Source organism: Oncorhynchus gorbuscha, linkage group LG11 (assembly GCF_021184085.1).
Source record: "Oncorhynchus gorbuscha isolate QuinsamMale2020 ecotype Even-year linkage group LG11, OgorEven_v1.0, whole genome shotgun sequence".
In the NCBI taxonomy this organism is placed as follows: Eukaryota; Metazoa; Chordata; class Actinopteri; order Salmoniformes; family Salmonidae; genus Oncorhynchus; species Oncorhynchus gorbuscha.
The window spans coordinates 42,519,504-42,534,272 of NC_060183.1; the positions used below are offsets into that span (position 1 = coordinate 42,519,504).

At 41.8% G+C, this 14,769-nt stretch overlaps 1 protein-coding gene across 3 annotated transcripts in view; it reads right to left on the reverse strand.

The window, feature by feature from the left end:
* Positions 1-8,585: 8,585 nt before the first annotated feature.
* LOC124048676 (neurogenic locus notch homolog protein 1-like) overlaps positions 8,586-14,769 on the reverse strand; it is a 64,329-nt gene continuing 58,145 nt past the window's right edge. For all 3 annotated transcript variants that reach the window (XM_046369691.1, XM_046369692.1, XM_046369693.1), the window contains 4 exons: positions 13,607-13,905; positions 13,211-13,358; positions 11,235-11,332; positions 8,586-10,956 (listed from right to left, as the gene is read on the reverse strand). In XM_046369691.1, coding sequence (XP_046225647.1) covers positions 9,679-10,956; positions 11,235-11,332; positions 13,211-13,358; positions 13,607-13,905 — 1,823 coding nt within the window. In that variant the 3' untranslated portion in view covers positions 8,586-9,678. The remainder of the gene's footprint in view (positions 10,957-11,234; positions 11,333-13,210; positions 13,359-13,606; positions 13,906-14,769) is intronic.

A 14,769-nucleotide genomic window follows, 5' to 3' on the forward strand; every position in this document is an offset into this window, starting at 1 on the left:
ACATTTCAAATATCATATTATGTCTATATAGTGTTATAACAATGTGCAAATAGTTAAAGTACAAAAGGGAAAGTAAATAAACATAAATATAGGTTATATTTACAGTGGTGTTTGTTCTTCACTGGTTGCCAGAACACAGCCATGAATAAAGAATGGTACCAACACATGCTCCGAGAGCAACTTCTCCCAACCATCCAGGAACAGTTTGGTGATGAACAATGCCTTTTCCAGCATGATGGAGGCTCGTGGAACAAAATTGATATTTTGTGTCCATGGCCAGGAAACTCACCAGACCTTAATCCCATTGAGAACTTGTGGCCAATCCTCAAGAGGCGGGTGGACAAACAAAAACTCACAAATTTTGACAAACTCCAAGCATTGATTATGCAAGAATGGGCTGCCATCAGTCAGGATGTGGCCCAGAAGTTAGTTGACAGCATGCCAGGGCGGATTGCAGAGGTCTTGAAAAAGAAGGGTTAACATTGCAAATATTGACTCTTTGCATCAACTTCATGTAATTATCAATAAAAGCCTTTGACACTTATGAAATGTTTGTAATTATACTTCAGTATTCCATAGTAACACTGAAGTAGACACTGAAGCAGCAATCTTGAAAATTAATATCTGTGTCATTCTCAAAACTTTTGGCCGCAACTGTAGAATGTGGGTTGTCAATATAGAAGGGCTCTTGTGATAAGAAAGATCCTGTCAGGGTTGGGGCACAGCCTGAGCCAGAACAGGTAAACTGGGTTTAATTTTTCTCTCTAATGTATTGGCATTGGTCAGAATCATAAGGCTAATTTCCATCTCCCCCACTAGGTGGCACGTGTTTACCACAAATCAAGGCTTTTTTTCTGACACACACACAGAGACAAAGGATGATAAGCACATGTTTTCGTTCAAGATCCTAATTAATTGTTATAATTACTACACTGTTTGAAGCAGCTGGATAAATGTATGTGAGCCATACATTTGTAAACAGATTCACATTTTCTTATGGCTTATGGGGCCGCAGCGTAGCCTAGTGGTTAGAGCATTGGTCTAGTAACCGGAAGGTTGCGAGTTCAAACCCCCGAGCTGACAAGGTTGTTCTGCCCCTGAACAGGCAGTTAACCCACTGTTCCCAGGCCGTCATTGAAAATAAGAATATGTTCTTAACTGACTTGCCTGCTTAAATAAAGGTTAAATAAAAAATGCAATCCTGTTTTCTCCACAATGGTCCACACTGCTTAATTCTATTGTCTGTCAAACTCCCAACTTATCTCTCAAAGGACAACACAGGAAAATGGCCAATATTGCATAGGTGTTCAAACAACTACAAAGAGTCACCCCACCTCTGTTTTGATAACAAGCTGAGGGATGGGGCTGGAGAAATGTAAGCACTCTCAAATGTATAGACAATGCTATGGATACAAGGACTTACCATCAATTGAGATGATCTGAGATGAGTTGGACCACAGAGTAAAGGAAAAGCAGCCAACAAGTGCACAGCATATGTGAGAAATCATTCAACACTGTTGGAAAAGCATTCCAGGTGAAGCTGGTTGAGAGAATGCCAAGAGTGTGCAAAGCTGCCATCAAAGCAAAGGGTGGCTACTTTGAAGAATCTCAAGTGTAAAATATATTTTGATTTGTAAACCACATTTTTGGTTACTACATGATTCCACATGTGTTATTTCATAGTTTTGATGTCTTCACTGTTATTCTACAATATAGAAAATAGCAAAAAAAAATAAGAAAAACCCTTGAATGAGTAGGTGTTCTAAAACTTTTGACCGGTAGTGTCTATGACTGAGAACACCCCGTTCATGAAAATGGATCATTCCTACCATTTTTTGGGGGGGGGGGGGTTGCCTGTTTTGCATGCTATTTTGGCATTAATACGTGTCACATATCAGTTTGCAAACTGATATGTAAAGAAAAATATATTGTTGAGTTAATAAAGCTGCATACAAACACGGTCTCTTTTTTGTTTTCCTGAGTAAAGCATCTCCAAAATGCAGGTGTTTCATTTTAGCTATAAGAACGTTATATGTACAGTAGCTTTGATTGCACTGATCATGTCAACCACATACTTAAAAAATATTTGCCAACAGTCATCGTCATGTATCAAGTCAACAATCTACTGGCAAATCCTTTTTAATCCTTGTCATATGAAGAGAAATAACGAAGAGAAATTAGCGATAAAACGTATCGTTGCTCATCGGCCATTGGACATAAACATTACACAACAAGTTGGAAATCGCAAATTCAACAATGAGTAGTTTAGAAGGAATCAGTGACAGTGGCTGTGTGGTCCCAAATCTGGGATACATTTTTTTTCCCAAGTTTAAACATCCAACATTGGCCAATAATTATTGATTTGTGCCGTGCTGAAAAACAACTGTTATTTCTTTGGGGTAGGGGGCAGTATTTTCATGTCCGGATGAAAAGCGCGCCCAGAGTATACTGCCTGCTCCTCAGCCCCAGAGGCTAGGCCATGCATATTATTAGTGGATTTGGATAGAAAACACTCTGAAGTTTGTAAACGTGTTTGAATGATGTCTGTGAGTATAACAGAACTCATATAGCAGGCGAAAACCTGAGAAAAACCCAACCAGGAAGTGGGAAATCTGAGGTTTGTAGTTTTTCAAGTGATTCCCTATCCAATATACAGTGTAAATGGGGTCAGATTGCACTTCCTAAGGATTCCACTAGATGTCAACAGTCTTTAGAACGTTGGTTCAGGCTTCTATTGTGAAAGGGGAGCGAATAAGAGCTGTTTCAACCAGGGATCAGGCTGAAAGCCTTGAGTTGTTTATTGCGCGCTCCGTTTCCTTTCATTTCTAATGGCAAAGGAATTGTCCGGTTGGAATATTATTGAAGATTTATGATAAACACATCCTAAAGATTGATTCTATGTGTGACATGTTTCTACGAACTATAATGGAACTTTTTTGACTTTTCGTCTGGACTTACTGCCTGCGACTTGTGCATTTGGATTACTGGACTAAACGTGCAAACAAAAAGGAGGTATTTGGACATAAAGATAAACTTTAGCAATCAAAACAAACATTTATTGTCTAACATGGAGACCTGGGAGTGCCATCAGATGAAGATCATCAAAGGTAAGTAATTCATTTTAATGCTATATCTGTCTTTTGTGACACCTCTCCTTGGTTGGAAAATGGCTGTATGGTCCTCAATCAGAGGCAGCTGTTTTTCGTTGTCCCTGATTGCGAACCATATTTAGGTAGCCTGGGTTTCACTGTTGGTTTGTGGGTGTTTGCTTCCATGTGAGTGTTTGTCGCCACACGGTACTGTTTCGGTTTGGTTATTTCACATATTAGTTTATTGTTTTTGTATTTTTATTTTATTTTTATTTTACTAGGCAAGTCAGTTAAGAACAAATTCTTATTTTCAATGACGGCCTAGGAACAGTGGTTAACTGCCTGTTCAGGGGCAGAACGACAGATTTGTACCTTGTCAGCTCAGGGATTCGAACTTGCAACCTTTCGGTTACTAGTCTAACGCTCTAACCACTAGGCTACCCTGCCGCCCCATGCTTTTCTTAGTGAAATCATCATGAACACTTACCACGCCGCATCTTAGTCCGATCCTTACTCCACTTCAGACGAAGAGGAGGAAATCTGCCGTTACACACCCATACCGGATCCAGGATAATTGTCATCAGCAACGCTGAATAGCATAGTCAAATAATATTACTAGAACATATTCATATTCATGAAATCACAAGTGCAATATTGCAAAACACAGTTTAGCCTTTTGTTAATCCACCTGTTGTCTCAGATTTTGAAATGATGCTTTACAGCGAAAGCAATACAACCGTTTGTGTAAGTTTATCGATCGCTCGACAAAACAATAAGTACACTTAGCATCAGGTAACTTGGTCACGAAAATCATAAAAGCAATCAAATTAATCGTTTACCTTTGATGATCTTCGGATGTTTTCACTCACAAGACTCCCAGTTAGACAACAAATGTCCTTTTGTTCCATAAATATATTTTTTATATCCAAATACCTCTGTTAGTTTGGTGCGTTATGCCCAGGAATCCACCGGAAAGAGCTGTCACGGCAACGCAGACAAAAATTCAAAATTATATCCATAATGTCCACAGAAACATGTCAGACATTTTTTATAATCAATCCTCAGGGTGTTTTTCAAATATCTATTCGATAATATATCAACTGGGACAGTTGGCTTTTCACTAGGACCGGGAGTAACAATGGCTGCCTTTCTCTTTTGTGCACAATTCACTCTGAGATCCCCCACCTATCCACTTACACAATGTGGTCGTTCATGCTCATTCTTCAAAATAAAAGCCTAAAACTATGTCTGAAGACCGTTGACACCTTGAGGAAGCGATAGGAAAAGGAATCTGGTTGATTTCCCTTTAAATAGAGCAATGGGAGGCTATGGAACATGTAGTTTTCAAAATAGAAGCCACTTCCTGGTTTGATTTTTTTCAGGGTTTCGCCTGCAATATCAGTTCTGTTATACTCACAGACAATATTTTGACAGTTTTGGAAACGTTAGTGTTTTCTATCATAATCTGTCAATGATATGCATATTCTAGTATCTGGTCCTGAGAAATAGGCCATTTACTTTGGGAACGTTATTTTTCCTAACATAAAAATAGTGCCCCCTAGTTTCAAGAGGTTAAGCATGTCAGCCATATCAGCTATATTTTTTAAAAGGCAGTAAATGAGGCTGAATGAACTGTTAAACTGCCAGACAAGGCTCTGCTGATAGCCAGGTGTAGCAGTGGTAAGATGTTGGGACTACTGTTGGGACAGCTTTATGTGGGCCCTAACAGTTTGTGGGCACTGTTTGTCACCGTATTAGCTCAATTAGGCATGCATCCCACTTTTTTTGTATGTTTGTTGCCCCACCAAGATTTACATGCTAAACTTTCCCCTGGTTCCTACAGACAGTGAGTCCCGTGGCTTGCTATAAAAAAAGCAGGCAGACAGGCATTGAGGCATTCAGTTCCTGTTCGATTGAATGTTAGAATGGGAAAAACAAGTGACCTCAGCAACTTTGAGCATGGTATGATTGTCAGTGCCAGGCGTGCCGGATCCAGTATCTGAGAAACGGTTGCCCTCCTGGGCTGTTCACGTACGACAATGTCTAGGATTTACAGTGAATGGTGCGACAATCAACCAACATCCAGTAAGTGGCAGCCCTGTGGGCGAAAACAGTTTGTTGATGGGAGAAGTCGAAAGAGAATGGCAAGAATCGTGCAAGCTAACAGGCTGGCCACAAACAGACAAATAACGGCGCAACAATAAAAAAATATTTAGCCAATCAGCGTTGAGCTAAGCTCAACTGTGGGTTGTCCTGGCACAGCAAAACGCCCACCAAATGCTCCCCACACACCAATCAAATCACATCCTGAGCAAAGGTCATCATTGTCAGAAAAACGTGTCTTAATGATCTGTACAGGCCAATGATTATGATGACGATTCTGACCGAACCATAAATGAATATGTTGCACAACTGGTCTGAGACGATTGATGTTCAATATGTAGCCTAGCAGTCTCACGTTAACTAGCTAGCTAACTTAGCTGGTTCATTCTAAGAAGTTAGGCTAGTAAGCATTTTAGCTAGGTAGCCTATGAAAACAAAAAGTAAAAGGGTACAGACCGTTTTGCCAACATGAGAGAGGACGGCATTGTCGTTTAACTAGTCTACAAGTAGGGCGAGTCCCCCAACATGGTTTTCACGCACGCACACACACAGATAGACAAATCTGTATCATGGACAGCCACATGATATTTAGCAACACCGATTAGACTAAATTGTATTTGGTATATTCAAGTTTTTCTGCAGTGTATTAAACTAAGCATATATATATATATAGTTGATTTGATTTTGTTTAAATGTTTAATAACTTCTTATGGCTGGGGGGGCAATATTGAGTAGCTTGGATTAAGTTGCCCAAAGTAAATGGCCTGCTCCTCAGTCTCAGTTGCTAATATATGCATATTATTATTAGTATTGGATAGAACATACTCTAAAGTTTCTAAAACTGTTTGAATGATGTCGGTGAGTATAACATAACTCATATGGCAGGCAAAATCCTGAGGAGAAATCAAAACATGAAGTGAGAAATCTGAGCTTGTTCCCACAGTTCCCAATGAAATCCCCTTGAGATATTAATAATGTTGGGGGTTCTACTAAATGTCAATCATTTCAATCAATTTGAATGAGACTTCTACCGTGTTGTCTGACTGAATTAGAGCAGAATCTATCAGGTGACTGGCAGTCAGCCATTTTCTGATCACGCACATTCCTCATGGTATCCACTTGCCTTCCATTGCTCATCAAGACACAATTGAATACTCCGGTTGGAGCTTTATTGAAGCTATATGTTAAAAACATCCTAATGATTGATTCTGTACTTAGTTTGAAATGTTTCTTCGACCTGTAATATAACTTTTAGAAGTTTTTGTCCTACGTAACGCTGACCAGAATGAGCGTTTGGATATGTATACCATCGAACTAAACAAACATTTATTGTGGACCTGGGATTCCTGGAGTGCTTTCTGATGTAGATCATCAAAGGTAAGGAAACATTTATCATGTAATTTCTTGTTTATGTTGACGCCAACATGGCGGCCATTGTGACTATTTCTTCTGAGCGCCGTCCCAGATTATTGCATGGTTTGCTTATTCCGTAAAGTTTTTTTTAAATCAGACACAGCGGTTGCATTAAGGAGATGTATATCTATAATTTAATGTGTATAACTTGTATTATCATCTACATTTATGATGAGTATTTCTGTTGAATGATGGGGCAAAATCATTGGATGTTTTTGGAACTAGTGAATGTAACGTGCCAATGTAAACTCATATTTTGATAAATATTAACTTTATCAAACAAAACATACATGTGTTGTGTAACATGAAGTCCTATGAGTGTCATCTGAGGAAGATCATCAAAGGTTAGTGATTAATTTGATCTCCATTTGTGCTTTTTGAAACTCCTCTCTTTGGCTGGAAAAATGGCTGTGTTTTTCTGTGGCTTGGTGGTGACCTAACAATTGTTTGTGGTGCTTTCGCTGGAAAGCCTATTTATAAATCGGACACTGTGGTGGGATTAACAACAAGAATACCATTAAAACGGTATAAGATACATGTATGTTTGAGGAATTTTAATTTAGATTTCTTTTGTTTTGAATTTGGCGCCCTGCACTTTCACTGGCTGTTGTCATATCATCCCGTTAAAGGGATTGCAGCCATAAGAAGTTGAAATGGTGCTGAAATAGCAGAGGCAGTGCTCCTGTTGTCTTTGTGCGGACTTGCGGTAACTGTGGTTCTAAAGCAGTAGTCGTGGTCCTTCTGTAGCTCAGTTGGTAGAGCATGGCGCTTGTAACGCCAGGGTAATGGGTTCGATCCCCGGGACCACCCATACGTAGAATGTATGCACACATGACTGTAAGTCGCTTTGGATAAAAGCGTCTGCTAAATGGCATATATTATTATATATTATTAGTTGAGTAAGATCGTTAACGTGCTTGACCATGCTGCAGGTCATAACTTTTTTACATGCAATATTTGCTTCGTGGACTTCACCGGACAGTTGTTGCTCTCCTGTTTTGTGATGAAACAAACGTGTGCTTTAATGTATTCCTCCACTGTGTGACTGACTTTTTTTGTCATGGCCTTATTGTATATCACAATGGCGTATGAACGATTGGGTTATAGAGCCAACAACAATTTGTGTCAAAACATAGGCTGTAATATTGCTTTTTTTACTGGGATTGGCTTACCTAATGATTTTACCCCCGCACCGTTCTAGCCTGGAACTTGACAGCAAGTTCAGTTTACTTGAGTGCCTTGTGCAGTTCCCAGACCTCAACCCAAAAGAGCATCTTTGGGATGAGATGGAACGGGCTGTTCACAGCATGAATGTACCGCCATTCAATCTGCAGCAACTGCGTGATGCCATCATGGACCAACATCCCTGTTGAACATTTCCGACATCTTGTAGAATGCCCCGAAGAATTCAGGCTGTTTATGGAGGCAAAGGTGGGTCCGACCCAGGTACTAGATGGGTGTACCTAGTAAACTGTGTATATCCTTTGTCTCTGTGTGTCAGAAACAATAATGCATTGCATCATAAGGTTATGATTCAACTTGGCACTGCATTATTGTTTGACACAGACATGTCGTCGGGTTGAAAAAAGAGAAAACAATGTTTCCCCCTTACTAGCTCTGACTTAGCTGAGAGTAAGTACATTTTTCCTCAAAGTAGCTATGACTGTGATATGTGATTGTCCCACCTAGCCATCTTAAGATGAATGCACTAACTGTAAGTGACTCTGTTTAAGAGTGTCTGCTAAATGACTAAAATGTAAAAGTAAAATAAAAAAAATCAATTTCATATCTATAGGCTACAATGAGATTTCCTGCATTTATCAAAGTCCCATCGGGTAGCCTGATTTCAGATGTGTCCATGTAAAACAGGATTATTACGGAAACGTTCTAATCAAACCGTTATATTCATCGATTGTGGTTTGTCAATCACATTATTGTGTGAATGTAACCGTTAATAAATAATAAAATGTAATCCATAACTGCAAGCTTAACAGTGCCCTTTATTGAATCAAGAAGATATTTGACAGGAAATACTTTTTGTTTGCAAACATTTGCATGTCCATAGACCATTGAATGACATTTCTTAAAACACTTATCTCTGATCTAGTTTATAAATGTGACATAAGACACCTATACCATGCTCCCCACAAAGCGCAGGTGATGTCAAACACACAAGAACTGCCTCCTTTCTCTCATACACACACAAAAATCCTCGATTTAGAGGATACTCACTGGGAATCTCACCAAAGATGACATTTTTGCCTTCAAAGGAGCAAAATAACAGTGACACACCTTTGTAGAATAAGGCATGTGTAAGATGTAATTTGTCTTTAAATTCTCTCATGTCCTGGATGAACTTACCGTTGCACTTTCAGTTAACACAGTTTCCCAGTGGGACTCATCTGGTCCCATTCCCATTCTAGTCCCCCAAACTAATTTTACCGCAGACAACAACCGTTAAACTGACAGGGGTGGCATTTTGGACACACTTTAAGACACAGGTTCGATCATCCATCCTCTAGCGCATACTCAGTGTTAAGACTTAATTAATGGATTGTAGTTCAGTAACAAACTTGCTTCAGTTAAAAAAAAAGATGAGGTTATACATCTAATCAATTAATACTGGAACTTTTACAACAAACATTCCCCTGAAAAATATATTATACAAAACATCATAATGACAATGCACTCCCAAAATAAAACAGTGAAAATTGGTGCACGATCCAGTGATGAGAGCAACATAAGACACCAATAAATAGCCAGTGTTCGCATAGTCAGTAGCCTCTGCGTCACGGTAGATAGACATACTCCTTTCCTGACGCCCTGTCCCCAATCTCCCCGCACACGCAGCCCAGGTTCCCTTCCAATTTAAAAAGCAGAAATATAAAAGCATCTTCTTTATATCATGTCAAAAAAGTACATAAATAAAAAATAAAAAAAACAGTTCTTGTCGTTAGTATAAAAATTGGTAATAAAAAAGGAGAATCTTCAGTCAGGTCCGATGTTCTTGTCCATTGTCCAATTAAAAGTATTTTTTATTTTGTTTTCATATTGACGAGTTCTTCTGTCCACTCTACTTAAACTGGTTAGGGATAAGTCCCATCTGAGAATGCAAACTCATTGGAGGACTGGAGATGCCCTCTGACCAATCAGACATATTGGAATGTGGAGAGGAGCTGGACCATTGGTCAGGGGATCCGGGGGAGGGAGTTAGAAAGGGGTGGTCAGGCACCTGCAACTGGTGATTGGGTGTGTTGTCTATTGGGCCGGAATAGCTGTGCTGGGAGGGTGGGGTGAGGAACTGTGTGCCGACAATCTGGGTCTCCTGGGGGAGGATGGTGTGGATGGGGACCGAGCGACCCACCCCGTTGCCCTGCTGCAGGTCCGAGCCGCTCAGCTCGCTGCTCAGGAAACTCTGGCTCAGGACCTGGCCAGCCGTGGTGGAGTTGGAGTTCTGGTGCTGGAGCTGCGGGTTCTGCCGAGAGTGCATCTGCTGCATGAGGTGGGGCGGCGTGCCCAGATGGCTGGTCTGCAGGCCCTGGTAGCCCATGATCCGAGATAGGGTGGCAGTGGGGACCCCACGGAGGGGAGCCATCATACCGTGGGACATGGGAAGGCCTTGGTTAAAGCCACCCTGCTGCCCGAGACCCGGGTGTATCCTGGAGTGCCAATCACACTGTCCTCTTCCTCCAGCTCCGCCCATGGCCATAGTGATGGTTCCCTGGCTGCCGGGGCTGGAAACAGGCAGGTGGGATAGGCGGGGAGGGTTCGGGTCAAAGGGCATACGCCCCATGTCCTGCCCCTTTCCCATGCCTATCTGACCCACGTGGCTGTCTCCACTGCCTTGCAGGTGGTTGAACGACATGGGTGGAGACTGCTGGAATGGCGATGTCATTGGTGGCGACGCCACGTCGGACAGGTACCCGTGGGGCGACTCCAGGGAGTCGACGGGCGAGAGAACGGCTGAGCTGTCCAGCAGACTGCCCTTCCCGTCCAGGGACTTCTTCTTCCGTATCCTCATATCTTTGCCACCATCCTTCCCTCCAGAGCCTGGCTTGCGGACCTTCTTGCCCGGGGCAGTGGGCTTGAGGCTGCCCAGGTATCCGTTGGGGGAGCACAGAGGAGGAGACAGGTTAGTGGCGCTCAGGGTCCCATGATGGAGCCCTGGGCTCCTCACCAGGTTGTATTCATCGAGCAGACGGATGATGTCATGGTGCATTCGCTCCTGGGCAATGTCCCGGGGAAGCTGGTCCAGGTGGTCGGTGATCTCACGGTTGGCAAAGTGCTCCAGCAGTACCTTGGCCGTCTCATAACTGCCCTCTCTGGCTGCCAGAAAGAGAGGAGTTTCCTCCTAGAGAGACAGCAAACAGTGTGTGAGAAAATGTTTATACAATACTTTTTTTCCCCATTCGATTGTGATTATTCTTCGATCCCTTGAACAATGGTGGCATTTACTGGAATGGCATTGCACCACAATGAGTGTTTAGTATTTATTTCCAAAATTTCGAAATACACCATTGAGCATATAACAATTACACATAACTACACAAGTTGGCAAATAGTAGTTTCACTAGTGTGTCAAATAGTGTGATATGTAAGAGCCATGTTTGTGTTATCCATGTTTTTCACCTTATTGTTCTGCATGTCTTTGTTGGCGCCATTCTTCAACAACACCATGGCAGCATCCACGTTGTTGACAGCTGAAGCCCAATGAAGGGCAGATTTACCTGGATGAGAAATTAAAATAAATAAAAGGATGGATCATTTGATGCAAAAGCAAATAACCTGCACATTCCTAGACCATGAGGGCCATAGTCCATGAAGATGGGTCAGCCGGTTGACCTTTTGTGACTAGGGGGCAGTATTTTCATTCTTGGAAAAATAACATTTCCGTAGTAAACGGGATATTTTGTCAGGACAAGATGCTAGAATATGCATATAATTGACAGCTTAGGATAGAAAAGACTCTAAAGTTTCCAAAACTGTAAAAATATTGTCTGTGAGTATAACAGAACTGATTGCAGGTGAAAGCCTGAGAAAAATCCAAACAGGAAGGGACTCTTATTTAGAAGGCTCTGCGTTCCTATGCGTCCCTATTGAGCAGTGAATGGGCTATCAACCAGATTACTTTTTCTATGGCTTCCCTAATGTGTCTAGTGTCACAATACATAGCTTCAGGCTTTTATTTTGAAAAATGAGCCTGAACGTCAACATTGCGTCAGTGGTCAGCTGAAGTGTCTCATAGTGTTTGGTGCGTAAAGGACAAATGCGGCCATTGTTTCTCTCTCTCCTACTAAGAAGCCACCAGTCCCGGTTGATATATTATCGAATAGATATTTGAAAAACATCTTGAGGATTGATTATAAACAACGTTTGCCATGTTTCTATCGATATTATGGAGCTAATTTGGAATATTTTTCACCATTTTCGTGACTGCAATTTCCAGGCGATTTCTCAGCCAAACGTGAAGAACAAACGGAGCTATTTCGCCTACAAAAATAATCTTTTTGGGAAAAAGGAACATTTGCTATCTAACTGGGAGTCTCGTGAATGAAAACATCGAAAGCTCATCAAAGGTAATCGATTTAATTTGATTGCTTTTCTGATTTCCGTGACCAAGTTACCTGCTGCTAGCTGGACAAAATGCTATGCTAGGCTATCGATAAACTTATACAAATGCTTGTCTAGCTTTGGCTGTAAAGCATATTTTGAAAATCTGAGATGACAGGGTGATTAACAAAAGGCTAAGCTGTGTCTCAATATATTTGTGACATTTGTGATTTTTAGGAATAGGAATATTTTCTAGGAATATTTATGTCCGTTGCATTATGCTAATTAGTGTCAGATGATGACAATGGTCCCGTTCACGGGATGGGGTGTCACTAGAGGTTAAGGGCAAATCTCAAAATACACCCATTCCCTTAGTACACTGTGTGGGAGATATGATGTGACCAGAACCAAAGTAAATTCAGTGTAACACGGAACCCAAACCGGCTGCGCGCGTGCGCCATCGTGCATAAGTGTATTCCACCAAACGCGATCACAACACGCAGGTTAAAATATTCAAACAAACTTTGAACCAATTATATTAGTTTGGGGTCAGGTCGAAAAACAAACATTTTTGGCAATTTAGCTAGCTAGCTTGCACTTTCTAGCTAATTTGTCCTATTTAGATAGCTAACAACAGCAAGCTATTTGTCCTGGGATATAAACATTGAGTTGTTATTTTACCTGAAATGCACAAGGTCCTCAACTCCACAAATTATTCCACACATAACTGAATCGTTTCTAGTCATTTCTCATCATTCCAGGCTTTTTCTTCTCTTGACCTTCTATTGCGATTGGCAACTTTCATAAATTAGGTGCATTACCGCCACTGACCTCATCTTCAGTCACCCATGTGGGTATAACCAATGAGGAGATGGCACGTGGGTACCTGCTTCTATAAACCAATGATGAGATGGGAGAGGCAGGACTTCTATTTTAGCCCTTGGCGACACAGACGTCCGTTGGCGCGTGCAGTGTGGGTGCAATAATTGAATAATATAGATTTCTACATTTATTTTGCAACGCTCGCGTCACAGTGTGGTCAGCCTGTAACCTACCAAAGTCATCGATGGCGTTGGCATCAGCATGGCAGTTGATAAGCTCATCCACCATGCCTTCCACAGCCAATCGGGCAGCCAGGATCAGAGGAGTTGTTCCATCATGCATGCGGGCGTCAAGATCAGTTGCCCGGTTCCGGATCAGAATCTGAACGAAAAGACAGACACAAGTCCAAATGCTTAACTGGTAATAGGGAATGCTACATATGGCATTGTGTATATAATAGCATTTTCAATTCACGGAAATTCAGTTTTGCACATGCTATAGAAAAGCATTTTGATAGTCCACAAATGAAAAGTGGCATATAAAATGAATGTATTTACTATTTCAGAGTAGCACTATGCTAAGTATGTAGCACTACTAGAGTACTGTAGTAGTATAGAGAACTCTGGTACCTGGAAGACTCCCTGTGCGTCTGCAGCGACAGCGGCATGCAGTGGAGTTCGCCCCATGTTGTCCTGGACATTAGCGTCGGCGGTGGACTCCAGCAGTCGCTTGGCGGCGTCGGAACGGGCGTAGCGGGCGGCCAGATGAAGAGCGGTCTCGCCTGTGCGGTCCGTCTGGTTGTGCAGGTTGGCGCCCTGGTAGATGAAGTCAGAGATGATCTCAGCCGAAAGGTCCTCCTCCTCCTCACTGTTCCCCGTCTCCAAGCCTCCTCCGCTGCACGATGCGATCATTAGAGGAGTGAAACCATCTGAGAGATGCGGAATTAGATAGAGAGAAAAAGCACACATTAGGACAAAGGGCAAATACTGAGTGGCACTCCAGTCTCCTTTTCACCTCACTTAACACCCGATTTACTTAACAATAGGTGGGCATGGGGGTGTGGGCCTTTGCTCTTTTGTTTTAGTAATTGCTCCTCAAACAAGGGGAGGCCAATATCATCACAAATTCCCATCAGACCAACTCATTGAATGCCCTACTCCTTGAAGTTTGCAGTTGTGTCTAACAAACATTTTTCTCATAACATATTTATTTACCCTTTAGTGTGTGCACTTTCAATTTATTTATACGTGGGATATCCCATTTCAACAGGATTTAAAAAAAAATGTATCCCTGGAGGACATCTTTAATGTTAATTCTAAACAAGTCATGTGACAGGGGGGTATGACAGAGACACTATATATATTTTTTTAAATTTTTTAAATTTTTTAATTTCACCTTTATTTAACCAGGTAGGCAAGTTGAGAACAAGTTCTCATTTACAATTGCGACTTGGCCAAGATAAAGCATAGTGTCACTAGTGTCACATATAGGCCCCCCACGTCCTCCAGCTACTCCATCCAAGAGGGGGATATCAACCATTTCCAGGCCCAGGGACATGTACTAGTCTGTGGCGACCTAAATACCAGAACTGGACAAGAACCTGACACTGTTAGCACACAGGGTGACAAACACCTACCTGGAGGTGACAGCATTCCCTCCCCCACATGCCCCACTTGGCACAACTGCGACAACATAACCAACAAAAACGGGTCACAACTCCTGCAGCTCTGTCGGACGCTGGGTAAGTACAAAGTCAACGGTAGGCTTCAAGGGGACTCTTATGGTAGGTGCA